Source organism: Sphaerodactylus townsendi, linkage group LG01 (assembly GCF_021028975.2).
Source record: "Sphaerodactylus townsendi isolate TG3544 linkage group LG01, MPM_Stown_v2.3, whole genome shotgun sequence".
In the NCBI taxonomy this organism is placed as follows: Eukaryota; Metazoa; Chordata; class Lepidosauria; order Squamata; family Sphaerodactylidae; genus Sphaerodactylus; species Sphaerodactylus townsendi.
The window spans coordinates 180,098,701-180,114,587 of NC_059425.1; the positions used below are offsets into that span (position 1 = coordinate 180,098,701).

At 50.4% G+C, this 15,887-nt stretch overlaps 1 protein-coding gene across 1 annotated transcript; it reads left to right on the plus strand.

The window, feature by feature from the left end:
• Positions 1-745: 745 nt before the first annotated feature.
• LAMP5 (lysosomal associated membrane protein family member 5) lies at positions 746-14,433 on the plus strand. The gene is made up of 6 exons (XM_048501121.1): positions 746-1,758; positions 2,094-2,266; positions 3,237-3,368; positions 3,703-3,808; positions 9,561-9,749; positions 13,864-14,433. The coding sequence occupies exons 1-6, from the start codon at positions 1,692-1,694 to the stop codon at positions 14,043-14,045; spliced, it is 849 nt and encodes a 282-aa protein (XP_048357078.1). The 5' UTR covers positions 746-1,691; the 3' UTR covers positions 14,046-14,433.
• Positions 14,434-15,887: the final 1,454 nt, after the last annotated feature.

The following is a 15,887-nucleotide window of genomic DNA, read 5'->3' on the forward strand; positions in this document are numbered from 1 at the left end:
CAGTGTAGGTAACCCATGTTTAAACCCCACTTGATTTCATGCAAAACGAACTAATGCCAGCGATCCTTTTACCAAAGGGAGTAAGCTCAGTTGCTGGCAATGGGGGGCTTGCTTCTGCATAAGCTCCCTCCTAGGGTCCGTAATGATTCACCCGTTGGAAGAGTTGCATCGTTTGGCTTCAAAACAAAGCCAACTACCTACCAAGCTTACTCCTGAGTAGCGCCGCGCCTCCAGAATAACGTTTTTCTAAACTAAAACCTCAGTATTCAGGTTAAATTGCCCTGTTGGCACTTTGTGATAAATAAGTGGGTTTTGGTTTGCAGTTTGGGCACTCGGTCTCAAAAAGGTTCGCCATCACTGTTCTAAAGTGTGGCTTTTAATAAAACTGGTGACCCTGTTTTGTTTATTTATTACAACACAATTACTTAAAGACAATGAAGATTATTCCAGCTGTTGATGAATTGTGGGTGGCCGGGTATGTGCTTGTAATGGGAGTGGAGTTACTGGTGTCGACTGCGTTGTCTGGGGGTGTTCAGGCTCATCTTTGTTACTGTAATCGTTCAACATTTCCCCATTTCACAAATCTTCATTACTGAACAGTATAACAGGCGTGCTTTCAAGCCAGATAGCCTGGCCAGAGGATGAGAAGTCAGTATCTTCCCTGGGGAGTGGGGGGGGGGGGAACCATTCCGGCACTCCTTAAGGGTGCAGCCATGGTTCGTTAGGGCTACACTAAAGGCATTTTAGTAATGCCCCAACCCTTTGTTAAGGGAGTACCTTTGAATCTCTCCATGGCAGATGGTGGTTTCCAATCCCATCAAGCATGTGTATGTCTGTGTATGTGTGTGTGAGGGAGACCACCACAAAACTGGATCTTGGAAAGGAGAAGCACTTCAGCTTCACCCACCAGTGCTTGAGATAAAGAAACGCTCCTCCGCAGGAACAATGTCAGAGAGGAGGAAGAGCGGCTGGAACTGGGCGAGACAATCGCAGCTGCCCAATGAAGACAGAGGTTGGAGGGGGAGGACCGAGACACCAACATTTGCTGCCCTCGTTGGAGCTTCATTCCCACGTTGGTGCCTTACGAGGAGGTCCGGCTCGGCGCTGGACAGTTCCCACGGGTGAACCTCTTTTTCGGCACCGTCATCCTGGACAGCTCCTCTGGGCGACCCTCCCATTCAGCACCCGTTCCTTGGACACCTCGGGGTGACACTCCCGTTCAGAACCGGCATCCTGGACAGCTCCGCGGGGTGACCCTCCCGTTCAGCACCGGAACTCTGGACAGCTCCGCGAGCCTCCCATTTAGCACCGGTCCTGTGGACTGCTCCTCGGGGTGACCCTCCTGTTCAGCACTGGGGTCCTGGACAGCTCCTCGGGAATTCCCTTTCAGCACCGCTCCTCTGGACAGCTCCGCGGGATTCCCCATTCAGTACCGCTCTTGTTGACAGCTCCGTGGGGTGACCCTCCCGTTCAGCTCCGGGGTCTTGGACAGCTCCGCGGGGCTCCCATTCAGCACCGACTCCTGGACAGCTCCCGCCGGCCTGCGCGCTCCTCCGCCCGCCCCCGCGCGCCTCCCGCCGCTCGCCTTTCTGGCGCGGGGAAAAGGAGCGCGGTGCAGTCGCCTCCCTGGGAGGAAAGCAGGCAGGCTAGCGAGGAAAAGCCTCCGCTCGGCTCCCTACTCGTGAGGAGCCATGGGTCTGCCGATGCACGGGACCCGGCCATCCAGCCCGGCCGTCCGGGGGCTCCTTCTCTTTCTCTGTGAGTAGACCCTTCCCCTGCAGCGTTGCATCTCTGCTCTTCTCCCCTCCGCCCAGGCCAATTAGGCTGGGGTCTCCCTGTATTGCAGATCGTGCGAGCAACCGGCTGGGTTAGGGTGACAGCCAGGAAAGACACCCCTCTTTCCAGTGTGTGTGTGTGTGTGGGGGGTAGACTTTAACCCTCTTTTCCTGGGTCAGGCGACTGGGAAAGCCGGGCTGGGTTGGAAGACTTTCTGCGGCTTGGATCAGGTACTTCTCGGCCTGTCTGGTCGGTGGAAGAAACTCTTCTTTCAAGCCCCGTTCTTCTTTCTCTCTCTCCCGCTCGGTTCCCCGCAGGCGTCCTGGTCGGCTGCGCGGCCGAGCAAGAAGTGGAGAACCTGTCGGGTCTCTCGCCCAACCCGGAGAAGGTGATCTTCGCGGTGCGTGAGAACGAGACGACCTGTCTGATGGCGGAATTCGCCGCCAGGTTCATCGTCCCCTACGACGTTTGGGCGAGCAATTTTGTGGATGTAAGAGCCGTCTTTTCTCCCCCTCCCCCCCCCACATTTGGGATCCCGACTTTAGAAAGAAAGTGAAAAGCGCAGGTTCCGCAGCGGGGGTAGCTTCGTTGGCTTCCATGGGGTGGGGTGGGGGGTCTGAGTGAACAAGGGGGGGCTCCACACCCTATTGCACTGGAGAAACCTTTTGCTGCTGGATTTCTTCTGGTGGGCAAGAATATCCATCCCCCCACCCAGACGGATGACAGCGCAGCCAGATCTGCTTTCTCCTGAGCGCGGAGGATCACCTGAACTTTCCCGCTGTTCGCCAGGTGTCGTTGCCCACCATGCCCCCCCCCCAATTCGCTGCCAAGTGTTGCTAAGGCGATGCGTCGCCCACACGCACACACATTAGAAACCCCACACAAACTTTCTCCTCGTGAAGGCCGCCCACAGTTCCTTTGCAAACAGTGAGTCCGGGCTGAAGCGAGCGGAGGCTGAACCGGCCTGGGTGGGGTTCCGGTCCTCGGCCCGGCCCCTCGGGGCAGCTGCTTCCTGCCCTCGCCGTCCCCACGCTGTGTACATCGCCAGCCGACCGTTTGACGGAGCTGTGCACATTTTTATGAAGGGGGGGCGGGCGGGAATATGGAGCTCCTCTTCCTCGCTCGATGTTGCTGGAGGGACGGTTGTTCGAGAGGAAGCGTCGCTTCCTACCTGCAAGGAGAGCTTCCCGGCGGTTCTCTAAGAGGAAGGCCGGCTATCCAACCCGTAGTAGAGAACCCGTGGTGGGTTGTTGCGGGGGTTGGGGAGGCGCAGACTCCACCGTATGACCTCCCCACCACGCCTGAGCCTGACCATTTGGCAGCGCGGTCCGAAGGCTCCGAGAGGAAGCGTCGCTTCCTACCTGCTTGCCGGGGGGGTTCCGGCTGGGCCTGCAGCTCCCCGGGAAGCCCTGGAGGAGTGCGGGGTTGGGCCCTTGACAGCCGCTCCTTGGTCCCCGCAGATGATCACCGAGCAGGCCTCCATCCCGCTCTCCCGGGGGGCGGAGGAGCAGGGCAAATGCGGCCCCCACGAGTCCGAAATCGAGATCTTCTGGGCCAAGCGGGCCTACAGCCTTCGGCTGTCCTTTCTCAAGGTAAAGGGGGAACCACCCCGGGCAAGGGGGGAGGAGGCGGGAGAAGAAGGCAAGAGGGAAAAGTTGACCCCCGAGGAGTTCTTCCGAGGCCAAGGGCGCATCCTCTCTAGACAGATATGGGGAGCGGGGGGGCCTAGGGACTCCCCACGCTGCAGGTAGGATCCGAAAGCATCTAAAGCCACGTTCCCGTCCAGAGAAGCTGGCCCTTCGTCCTGCTCCGTTTCAGGCCCTCGGGCACAGCCAGCCCCGGTCCGAGCCTGGCTGAAGCGCCTCCTGGATCCCGCGGGGGGCTTCCTTGATCGGCCTCCTTTCTTTCTCCTCCTTGCCTTGACAGGAGGGCCGCAACACCAGCCGAGGCCCGGAGGCTTGGTGGAAGCTGAGCCGAGTCCAGTTCGTCTATGACAGCTCGGAGCCCACCTACTTCAAAGACGCCGTCAACCGTGAGTGCCGTGGGGGACAGTGGGAGACTCCCGGCTTTGGGCCGAGGGCGGGGGAGTCAAAAAGCCAGACTGGGCTGGAGAGCGAATCCAGCATCTGCACCAAGAAGAAGGGCTTGGATTTAAACCCTGCTCGTCACTGCCTTTAAGGAGCCTCAAGGAGGCTTCCAAGCACCTTCCCTTCCCCACAACAGATAACTTGCCAGGTGGGGCTGAGAGAGTCCTGCCAGATGTAGGATTCACATGGAGGAGAAGGAAATAAATCCAGTTCAGATAAGAGCCTGCCACTCAAGTGGAGGAGTGCGGAATCAAACCCGGTTCTCCAGATCAGAGTCCACCTGCTCTTAACCAGGGAACCAGGTTGGCTCTCTGCAAGGATCCCAAGTTAGCTCCTTCCCGGCCTTGGCAGTTGGGTCCCAGCCCTGCAAACACTTGATAGGGAGCCCGGCCTTTCTGGGTCTGTCCAGTTGGCCCCCTCCTGCCACCATCCCGCCCAACCCAAGTCCGCACTGCGGAGAAAAAGGCCGGGCCGCCTCCCTCCAATGGCTGCGCCTTCCCTGCTTGGCCCTGCCTGTCCTGCCTCGTTTCTTCCACCTGATCTTCGTCCTTCCTTCGCTCCCTCCTCCGAAAAGAATGGCTTGGGCCAGGCCCTGCCCTGGAGGAGATGGAAAGCCAGGCGCTGGTCTGAAGGGAGTTGCCAACAGGCAACATCACCCTAGCTGGGAGGCAGCGCCACTGGACGAAGGTGGACTTACTTCTAAGTAGACACGAAAAGAATGGCACTAAAAAGCGACATATTTTCACTTTCTGCCCTTTTTTAATTCGGAGTGAAGAGTCTCTATCACAGGTGCGCCATTGTTTGGTCCAGTCCCCTGGCAGCAGATCCAGCCCCACACTCCATAGGGGAAATCCTTCAAGCCTCGGACTCCCCACTGGAGCCCCCCCCGCCCCCCCCCCCCGGCTCTAGACCTGCGAAGAAGGATTTAGGATTCTTTGACTTTTGGCCTGCTTACTCCACAAGGCATTTTTCAGGCTCTTTATGGAAATTAGGTTGAGGATTTTTCCTTCTTCTGCAAACCAAATAAAAACGGGGGGGGGGGGGGGGGGGGGGGGGAAAACCCCCTTCACGAGATTCTTTCAAAAACCTGACTTCTCCACTGAAGCTTAACCTTGTTCACTTGCACGATGCTCCTATTTTTGAAAGGGAAGACGGGAATGACACTCTTCCATTTCCCTTCTTTCTTTCTTTCTTTCTTTCTTTCTTTCTTTCTTTCTTTCTTTCTTTCTTTCTTTCTTTCTTTCTTTCTTTCTTTCTTTCTTTCTTTCTTTCTTTCTTTCTTTGGTCTTTTCTCTCTCTGTTCATTCAGTCTTTCTATAATTCTTTCTCATCTGTCTGTCTGTCTGTCTGTCTGTCTGTCTGTCTGTCTGTCTGTCTGTCTGTCTGTCTGTCTGTCTGTCTGTCTGTCTTTCTTTCTTTCTTTCTTTCTTTCTTTCTTTCTTTCTTTCTTTCTTTCTTTCTTTCTTTCTTTCTTTCTTTCTGCTGTTTGGTCTTTTTTGTGCTGTTCATTCAGTCTTTCTCTCTATCATTTTTTGTGTTGTTCTTTCTTTTTGTTTTTCATTTGGTCTTTCCTTCCTTCCTTCCTTCCTTCCTTCCTTCCTTCCTTCCTTCCTTCCTTCCTTCCTTCCTTCCTTCCTTCCTTCCTTCCTTCCTTCCTTCCTTCCTTCCTTCCTTCCTTCCTTCCTTCCTTCCTTCCCCCTCCCTTCCGTGCTTCCTTCCTTCCTTCCTTCTTCCCTTCCTTCCTTCTTCCCTTCCTTCCTTCTTCCCTTCCTTCCCTTCCTTCCTTCCTTCCTTCCTTCCTTCCTTCCTTCCTTCCTTCCTTCCTTCCTTCCTTCCTTCCTTCCTTCCTTCCTTCCTTCCTTCCTTCCTTCCTTCCTTCCTTCCTTCCGTCTTTGTTCAGTCTTTCAGTCATTTTTTCCTGTCCTTTCTTTCTGCTATTCATTTGATCTTTCTTTCTCTCTGTTGTTCATTCGGTCTTTCTGTCACTCTTTATGTCTGTCTGTCTGTCTGTCTGTCTGTCTGTCTGTCTGTCTTTCTTTCTTTCTTTCTTTCTTTCTTTCTTTCTTTCTTTCTTTCTTTCTTTCTTTCTTTCTTTCTTTCTTTCTTTCTTTCTTTCTTTCTTTCTTTCTTTCTTTCTTTCTTTCTTTCTTTCTTTATGTGCCATACTGAAGCATACAGAAAAAATCGCTCTCCATTGTTTATAAAGCCTTGCCTCTACTTGGAAGTGAATTCTAACACTGAATTGCTTAAATCCAATGTTTAGTTTTCTGTTCTAAATTGGCGTTGGGGAGAAAGTCATTTTCCATTTCAAGCATGGGTCCCATTTTTGTTGTGTGTGGGTGAGAGACATCCGTTCTGTCAAATGGTTTGAAAGGCATCTGTTTCACCTATGCGGATAGGTCCAAAGGGTGTGATGTTATGTACAATGATTGTGTAGCTGTACAGGAAACAGAACTCATCTCTTTTTCTAAAAATGCTCATCAGTCATGAGAAAGGCTGGGGTTCAGTTCAGAGGCAAATGGCTTAATGGGACGTGGCAGCCTAGTTAGGTGCTTAGAAAGCGTTTATTCCAGTGGCTTTCCAACTTGTGTGGGGTGGGGGGTTTGAACCTGGACCGCATCTCTGCTTACTATGATTTCTGTGTATGCTTCAGTCACATGAACAGCCCTGCAGAGTTCTGTGGTGCATTGTTAGACTTGAGATTCTGCACACGTACAGCTAGTTCGAAGCTTGGTGTTTCACGCTGTAGGTCTTCATCCTACAAGTCCACATTTACTGACTGCTATGATTTGTTGCAGTTCTTCCGATCGGAAAGCTACCATGATCTATGTGTCAAAACCCTTGGCCTTGTGTGTGGAAGAGCTGGGTTCAAATGCAGCCTTAGCGATGATACCTTACATGAGCAAATCTCAGCCTAGTCTTCCCTGCAAGGTATTCTTGAGGCTGAAAAGCTGCCCTTAGTAGGATGACTTATCAACTTATCAAAGCAAGAGTAGGGTGCAGTGTAGTGTAGTGTTAGACTAGGACAGTGGTGGTGAACCTATGGCACTCCAGATGTTCATGGACTACAATTCCCATCAGCCAATTGGCCATGCTGGCAGGGGCTGATGGGAATTGTAGTCCAGGAACATCTGGAGTGCCACAGGTTCACCACCACGGGACTAGGATCTGGAAGACTTGGGTTCCACTCTCAGCTCTGCCACGAAGTTTGCTGGGTGATCCTGGGACAGTTGCACATCCTTTCAGTTTCACAGAGTTGTTGTGAAAATAAAAGGGAGGGAAAGAATGGTGCACTCCAGCCTGATTTTTGTGAGTTAGGATGGGGGGGGGGGCAGGGGAAAGTGACCACAGTTCCCAGATGCGTTGCTCTGAAACTGATTTTCCAAACGTGATGACATCAGTTCCTGTTCTATCTTGGGCATGGTGGACTCCCAACAGGATGTTGGAAAGTCCCGTCTTCCCTTTTCTTCTCTTGTCATATGCAGAGATCTTGCTGTGACAGGGAATGGGAGACCTGGGCAGATCTTTTGTATCCCTGTACAGCCTTTCTCATTCCATTCCATGGATGAGCAGTACAGGGAGAAATCCGGTTCTTCTGCCACACTCCCAGGGAACTTTCTGTGTGGGCCCCTCTGCCTATGTAGTGGGAATGAACTCTGCCTTTTATGCCCTCGTTCAATATTCTACTGTAATTCTATTCTACTGAGAGCCAGTGTGGTGTTGTGGTTAAGAGCAGGTGGACTCTAATATGGAGAACCAGGTTTGATTCCCCACTGCTATACATGAAGCCTGCTGGGTGATCTTGGGCTAGTCACAGTTCTCTTAAGAAACGTTCAGCCCCACCTACCTCACAAGGTGTCTGTTGTGGGGAGAGGAAGGGAAAGGAGTTTGTAAGCTCATTTGAGTCTCCTTACAGGACAGAAAGGCATGGTATAAATCCAAACTCCTCCTCCTCCTCCTCCTCCTCCTCCTCCTCCTCCTCCTCCTCCCATCACTCCTCCCTCCTCCTCCCTATCCCTCCTCCTTCTTCTTCTTCCTCCTTCTTCTTCTTCTTCTTCTTCTTCTTCTTCTTCTTCTTCTTCTTCTTCTTCTTCTTCTTCTTCTTCTTCTTCTTCTTCTTCTTCTTGTCTTTGCACCATGTCTTTGCACCAAAAGGCTTTGAGTGACTTTCACAAGGTGTGGGATCCACCTTGCCCACTTCTAGCAGCCTGTAGTGTGTAACCCTTTGACAGAAGGGTGTTTGTGTCCAGTTCCTGACCACAAATGGTGCAGAATCATATTGGAGACAGGGATCGAGGAGGAACCTGGTTGTTGCCTCCCCGAATTCAGCCATGTTAGGATTGGTCACTACGATTTTTGAACACATTAATAAGAGCGGCAGCCACATCATAACCTTGGTGAAATGCTGAATGTGTCTCCTGGTGAATCAGCTTGCATAACTGACAGGCATGAAATGCGGCTCTGGTGGGTTTAAGAAGAGGTTGGACATGTTAGGGGAGGAGTGGACCATGGCTGGGTGGGAAGTTGGGAGAGCTCAATCTTGTCAGCTCTCGGAAGCTAAGCAGGGCCACTACTTGGACTGGAGGCCACTACAAGGACGACTCTGCAGAGAAAGGCAATAGCAAACCACCTCTGAACATCTCTTGCCTTGAAAGCGCCTTGGTGGGGTTGTCACAAGTTGGCTGCAACTTGATGGCCCTTCACACACCCGCACACAGAACTATCACTGGCTACCAGCTACCTGTCAGGCCTGCACCATGCTTGGCCTGGCAGATCACACGTACAACGCGTTGGTGCAGATGGCCCAGCTATTATCATCGCCCGAGGCCATGGGGCCTCTTCTCACTTGCAAGTAACTAGCTCAATAGTGCCTGACTGTTTCTCCTTATCAGCCTTCCTGACAGAGTAAACCGCCTATCCCAAAAACAATGCCTCTTTCTCAACTGTCCTTTCACATGCTGATATTATGGGAATGCGAGAGTGGGGAGATTACGGACTGAGTCAAACTGTAACCTACAGGTATATACCGGGGGCCAGAGAACCAAACTCCCAGTTTTGGCTATCTGGCCGTTGGGCTGACACAGTTCTAATAAAGCTCTTGAGCCGTTTCTGAGACTTGTTATTGACTGGAGTAACATACCCTTATGCTACCAGAGCTGAATGGGACCTCTAGTTTGTCAGAAGAGTCAGCAAGGGAGGACTTTTGCTAGTGGGCTTTTCTAGGACATCTGATTGGCCACTGATGGAAACAGGTCATCTGGACTAGATGGACCAGTGGTCTGCTCCAGTTTGGTTGTCCATGGGGCTTTCCCCACTCACCTTCTGCTGCGCGCTGCTCTCGCGCCCCCTCAGCGCGGGTCATTCCTGGCGTGCTCTCGGGGTTCCCCGCGACCCCGCGCTCTGTGCAGGGTCATCAAAAGGTGCCATTTCTTCAGCGCCAGGAATGACATGCGCTGAGGTGGTGCAAGAGCGGCAGCGTCGGGGCGGCTGCGTGGTTGCCGCCCTTGCAAGTGGGGAGCGCTGCTGGACCCCACGCTACTTTTCCAGAGTAGCGCGCAGCAGAAGGTGAGTGGGGAAATCCCCCATATATTCTTGCATTAAAGTGAGGCAATTGTAGTCCCAAAACATCAGGAACTGTGGCAGAGCTCAAGCTTTTGGAGTGGTGCTCATTCCTTGCCCTCTCTGTCTTCCTGGCAGCTGGAAAGCACACCGCCACCACCCATCGCATTTCAGCCTTGGTCACCCCTGCTGGGAAGTCCTACGAATGCCAGGCTCAACAGACAATCACCATGACATCCAGCGACCATCAAAAATCGGTAGTGCTCTTGCTCTCCGAGGTCCGCCTTCAGCCCTTTGACATCAGCTCTGATTTCGAATACGGCGAAGGTAAGTGCACGAGAGGCACCGCTGGACACCATTTGGGGACAATCTGGAAAGAGGAAGCAGCAACTCTTGAGCAGAAGAAGAGAAGAAGCTTTTGGATTTATACCTCACTTTTCTCTGGGGGATTCAAATTAGCCTGTGCACTCCCACACACGCCGGCTGGGTGACCTTGGGCTAGTCACGGTTCTTTGGAGCTCTCTCAGCCCCACCTACCTCACAGGGTGTTTGTTGTGAGGGGGGAAGGGCAAGGAGATTGTAAGCCCCTTTGAGTCTCCTACAGGAGAGAAAGGTGGGATATAAATCCAACTCTTCTTCTTTTTCTTCTCTTCTGTAAAGAATCTCAAAGCGGCTTACCAACTCCTTTTCCTTTCTCTCCCCATAATAGGCACCTTGTGAGATGGAAGGGGCTGAGAGAGTTCTGAGAAATTTGTGACTGGCAGAGGCATATCTAGGCAAACTGGAGTCCAGGGACAAAACCTGAGTTGCCCCCCCCCAGTATGGGCGGCCACCCTCCCCCACCACGACCAAACAATGATTTTTTTTCACCATCTCACAAAACATCTCCCACCCCCAGCAAAACATACATGGCTCTCTCCCCACCAATTCTCTTTCCTAATTTTGTCCTTACACCAACCCTATGAGGTAGGTTATTAGCCTGAGAAATAGCTCCAAGCCAGTGCAAGAGGGTATTAAGCATGTAAATCTCTCACAAATCACCCCCAGCAAAACATTTACCAAACAAATGTCAGCAGCATCTCTCACAAATCACCAACCTCCACCCCCAGCAAAACACACACGGCTCTCTCCCCACCAACTCTCCAAATGTCCTCACACCAACCCTATGAGGTAGGTTGTTAGCCTGAGAAACAGCTCCAAGCCAGTGCAAGTGGGTATTAAGCATGTAAATCTCTCACAAATCACCCCCAGCAAAACATTTACCAAACAAATGTCAGCAGCATCTCTCACAAAACACCTCCAGTGGATCCACCCCCAAACAGCATCACTTTCAATGTTTAAACTGGGGACCTCACATTCTCCCTTTAAGTCCATGCCAAGGGGGGTGGATTTAAAAGGAGAATCTGAGGAAACTTGGAGGGTGCCTGCTGTCAGGGGTGCAATTGTTAAGCTAACAGCACCAACATTTCAGGGTAACTTTAGGATACTCTCCTGATGATACCACCCAGGTTTGGTGAAGTTTGGTTCAGGGGGTCCAAAGTTATGGACCCTCAAAAGTGTAGCTCCCATCTCCTATTAGCTCCCATTGGAAACAATGGGGGATGGGGGTGCTCCTTTTGGGAGTCCATAACTTTGGACCCCCTGAACAAAACCTCACTTAACTTGGGTAGTATCATCAGGAGGGTCTCTTGAAAAATACCTGAAATTTTGGCACTGTTAGACTAAAACCTGCATCCCCTGCAGGCTGAAAACTGAAAAACACTTAAAAATACAAAAAAACCCACAAATGAACCTGAAAATTTTGGCCCCCCCCCCATTAGGGAGCGCCCAGGGACATAGCGTACCCCATGTCCCCTAGGTAAATACGCCACTGGTGACTGGCCCAAGGTCCCCCAGCAAGCTCCATGTGGAGGAGGGGAGAAACAAACCCACTTCACCAGATTGTTGTCCACAGCTGGGAGCTGGGAATCAAACCCTTTTCTCCAGATTAGAGTTCACTGCTGTCAACCACTACACCAAGCATTACGGAACAACCACAACAACAATAGTCAGAGATGCCATCTTCCCCTTGTCAACTGAATTGTGGCAGCCAGTGAGGATTCTGTGGTTCTCTGGTGGCAATGATTCTGTGCTCTAGCAAAACAAGACCTCTCTTGTGCTGATGGACTAGTCACAGTTCTCTCAGCACTCTCTCAGCCCCACCTACCTCACAAGGTGTCTGTTGTGGAGAAGGGAAGGGAAATTAGTTTGTAAGCAACTCTGAGAATGCTTCCGGGAGGGAAAGGTGGGGTATACAGTTATCCCTTCCACATTGCAGGGGTTTGGGGCACGGTGCCCCCTGTAATCTGCAAATTTGCATAACATTTTTTGGGCCCTTTCTTCATACCAGAGAACAAGTCTGATTTTTTCCGTTTTCTTTTATTTCAACTTTAAAAAAGAAATCGTGTATATTTGTGGCATTGAAAGATAAAATATGTCGATATCCTGCGGTACTGTACATATATTTTATGCATTGCTGAGTTTCTAAACCTTTTCTGTGTCATCTGCTTGTCTTCACATATCATCTGCGGCTTCTGCATAACTCCCCCTCTCCCCCAATTCCTATCTAATTTCTTACACCTACCTGCGATATATCAAAGCCATGATGGGGAAAGTCACCATGTGGAAGGGATAACTGTAAATTCAAACTCTGCTTCTCTTCCTGGGATGTTTTGGGCAAACCACTTCCCCTCTGTATGTGGAACTGCATTCCTTGATGTACCTCAGTGGTGAGATCCAAAAATTTTAGGAACCGGTTCTCATAGTGGTGGGATTCAAACAATGGCATAGTGCCAATGGGGCGGGGTGGGGCATTCCGGGGGGCGTGGCTGGGCATTCCGTGGGCGGGGCATTGCTGGGCAGGGCTGTGGCAAGGACGCAGCTGCTGCGCCAGTCCTTGGGCGGGAAACGAATGCACGCAGGCGCAGGCTGTCACACACGCCGTTGCACCTCCTGCTAGACTGCTTCAAGTTCTGCGCGCTACTGCTGAGAGGAGGGGGCGTAACTAAGGCAAAAATCATGTGGCAAAATCACCAATTAGTAACCCCCTCTCGGCACACACAAATAATTAGTAACCTACTCTCGGGAACCTATGAGAACCTGCTGGATCCCACCTCTGATGTACCTTCTGCCTTTTCTAACACTGGGAACGGTTTTGCAGTTTTCATGGAGGACTTCTGTGAAGTTTGTGTTGAAGGGACGAAGGGCAAGAGGGTGAAATGGATGCCCCTTCCCTTTCCAACCAGACCTGCTCCTCTGATGTCAATTTCCTCCCTCACCTCTCCTCACAGTGGCAGGCTGGCCTGCATGGATTTGGATCTTGCTCTGCTAGTTCCAACCACCGTGACTACCTGCTATTGTGACTACACTTTGCAGCTGATGGAGCTATCCCCTATGAATTTGCCGAAATCCCAAACTTAGGGAAAAGCGGAGCTGCAGTAAAATTGTGCCGCGCTTTGTGGTGACAACATTTCTTCAACATCCCTGGGAGCTGAATATTTTGTTTTCGAGGCTTCTGTATGTAGAGGGATACTGCTGCAGATAGTGACACCAATGGGAGGTCTGTCATCAAATAATCTTCCTCTTCGCCTTGTCACGTGCTTAGATTTGGGTTTGTTGACAGCTCCTGGGATGTCATCTTTTTTTAAAAAAAAAATTATTGATATTTTGGATTGTTACAGATTTGTATTATACATCTTTATATTTCATCCTCCATATCCTTTTACCCCCTTTCCCCACTCCCCCCTTCTTCTTTTCTTCTTTAAATGTGCAGCAGCAGGTCCATTCTTTCTAATCTTCTTTTCCAGTTTTCTTCTGTGATTCCAATTTCGTTTAACCGGTCTTTGAATTCAGTCCAGATCCGCTTCATATCTTTTTGTTTTTCTTGCCCTCTTTGGTTTCCTGACATTATGTCAAAAATTTCCAATTGTATTTGTTCCCATATATATTCCAACCATTTCTGTATTGTCCAGGTTCTTTTGTCCTTCCACCCAAATGCTATTACTACATGGGCCGCTCTGATCATGAGTTTAAAAAGGATTCTCTTTCTTTGTTCTATTATTGTATAATCCAGTATGCCTATAAATAATAGATCTATATTTATCTTTATTTTTACATTCACACATTTTTCCATATCCATTGTAACATTTTCCCACAGGTGTTTTACCTCTGGACATTCTAACCACATATGGGTGTAAATTGCATTTTTATCCCCACAATGCCAACATTTCGGGCTGAGTCCCTTTATCCTATATGCCAACTGTTTCGGTGTTCAATACCATTTTAATATTAGTTTCTTCTCCAATTTCGCATATTTCTGGATGTCATCTTTTGTTTCAGAGAAGTCTCTTATTTGCAACAACTAAATCTGCCTCTCTTTCTCTCTCTCCCTTCTGTATTGCAGAACATAAGTGTCCTGTGGACCAAAGGGAACAATTAGAAGAGACTCTTCCTCTTGTTCTGGGCTTGATTTTGGGACTGATCATTGTGATCATTCTCGGGGTCTACCACCTCCATCTCAAAATGACCGCTAGCACTCAAGTTCAAATCCCACGAGACAGATCTGAGTACAAGCACATGGGATAGCCAAGACGGGACCCGTCAGGGAGATGCAGAAAATACACTTCTTTTTTTTTGCTATAGATCAGGGGCCCACACAAGGAAACAATCGATTGTTTGATGACCAAATGGGGAGGGCGTGGGGGAAGAAGCCATTTCTCAGCAGTTTAATGTTCAGGGCAGAGGGTGACATTTTCATCTCTGGAGAATCATCAGTGCACAGGGGACCTTTTCCTACATTTGTCAGCCTCCCCCCCATTCTCCCTTCTCCCTTCCCAGAGGAGGGGGGGATGGCGTCAGGGGCAATGCCTGCTCTGGGCCCCCTCCACCCCCATGCCCCACTTACATTAGCCAGCGGGAGCCTGCCAAGGGGGGCACAGTGGCGGCCCAGCCGGGCTGCTCCTTCGGCCAGCAGAGGCTCCGCCTTCCCCTCCCATTGCCTCTGCTTGCCACACCCCCACCTTCTCCTCCCAGGGTGAAGGGTAGCACTGGGGGTGGTGGTGGCTGCTGACCTTGTGGCAGGCCCTGCCCCATGGGCCAGCTCCATGTCCTTGCTGGCGCCAGTGGGAGACACCAAAAAAATGAGGGGGGGGGGACGGTAGTGTTGCCATGGCACCCCAGGGTACCAGGGAACCCTGGTTGAGAATGGCTGGTTTAGATATTTATAACCCTCTTTTTCCCCCAGCGGGGACCCAAAGGGGCCTACAACACCACATTCTCTCTTCCATTGTATCTGCCCAACCTACTGTTGAGTGTGTTAGACAGAGAGATGTGGACTAACCCAAAGCCATTCCACAAGCTTCCACGGCAGAGCAGGGATTCAAACCTGTGTCTTCCAGATCCTACTCTAACTTTCTAACCACTGCGCTATGTTTCCTGTCGCATTCTGCTCCGAGAAATCGGCTGAGACGACGACAAGGGATCTCAAAGCACCAAAAATGAACACGACGAAGAGCCAGGAAAGTCGAGCTTTCACCCCACTTCTTCCAATTCCCTAAGGAATAATGCCATTTGGAAGAAAACAAATACCAGCCAACCCCCTGTTCACCTGACCCAATCATCATTCCACCAGCTGATTTCAGCTTTTATTCTTTTTCAAGCAGTTGGCAAACAAGGTTCTGCGATTTCTAGCTTGAGGACATTTTTTTTTAAAAAAATTGCTTTTGGGCACAGGTGTCAAACTCACAGCCCTCCATAACGGACTACATGATGCTGGCAGGGGATGATGGGAAGCGTAGTCCATAACATCTGGAGGGCCGCAAGTTTGACACCTATGCTTTTGGGGAATGCTCGCGCCTCGGAGCCACCTCACGACAGCTACGCGCAAGGGCGTCGTTGCTGTAAGCTAACAGGGAACCGCTTCTGGGGCGAGGCACTTTGCATGTATCGTGATTGACAAATGCTCGCTGCAACATGATTTCAAAATGCAACAGCCACAAAATATTCATATTACTATGCAGATCTCTTCAGGTGTTATAAATATATCTGTGTATATATATATATATAAATACATGTGGGCGGCAGGAAATAATCGATCCCAAACCATGTCGATTGATGTAGAGCACTTTTAAAAATGTATGCAAATCTACAGAGATATATATAAATTATTTTGGTGACATTCACTTGGAAATGACCTCAGCTTCTCTACAAACAATGAACTGTTAATAAAACGTTTGAAGGTTCTGCAAAAAAAGTATTTATTTATTTTCTGTATATTTAATTCCTGCCCAGTATCATAGTCCCGGGGTGGAATGGGGGGTACAATAATAAAAACACCATAAAAATACAAGAAGAAGAGGAGGAGTTTGGATTTATATCCCCCTTCTGTAAGGAGACTCAACTGGGCTTACAATCTCCTTTCCCTTCCCC

What these genes read in the sequence shown, in the direction of transcription:
- LAMP5 (XM_048501121.1), top strand. Translation starts at nt 1,692, where the DNA reads ATGGGTCTGCCGATGCACGGGACCCGGCCATCCAGCCCGGCCGTCCGG. An exon ending in GGGCGAGCAATTTTGTGGAT is followed by an intron (nt 2,267 to 3,236) that starts GTAAGAGCCGTC and finishes TGGTCCCCGCAG; the next exon opens with ATGATCACCGAGCAGGCCTC. An exon ending in TTCGGCTGTCCTTTCTCAAG is followed by an intron (nt 3,369 to 3,702) that starts GTAAAGGGGGAA and finishes TTGCCTTGACAG; the next exon opens with GAGGGCCGCAACACCAGCCG.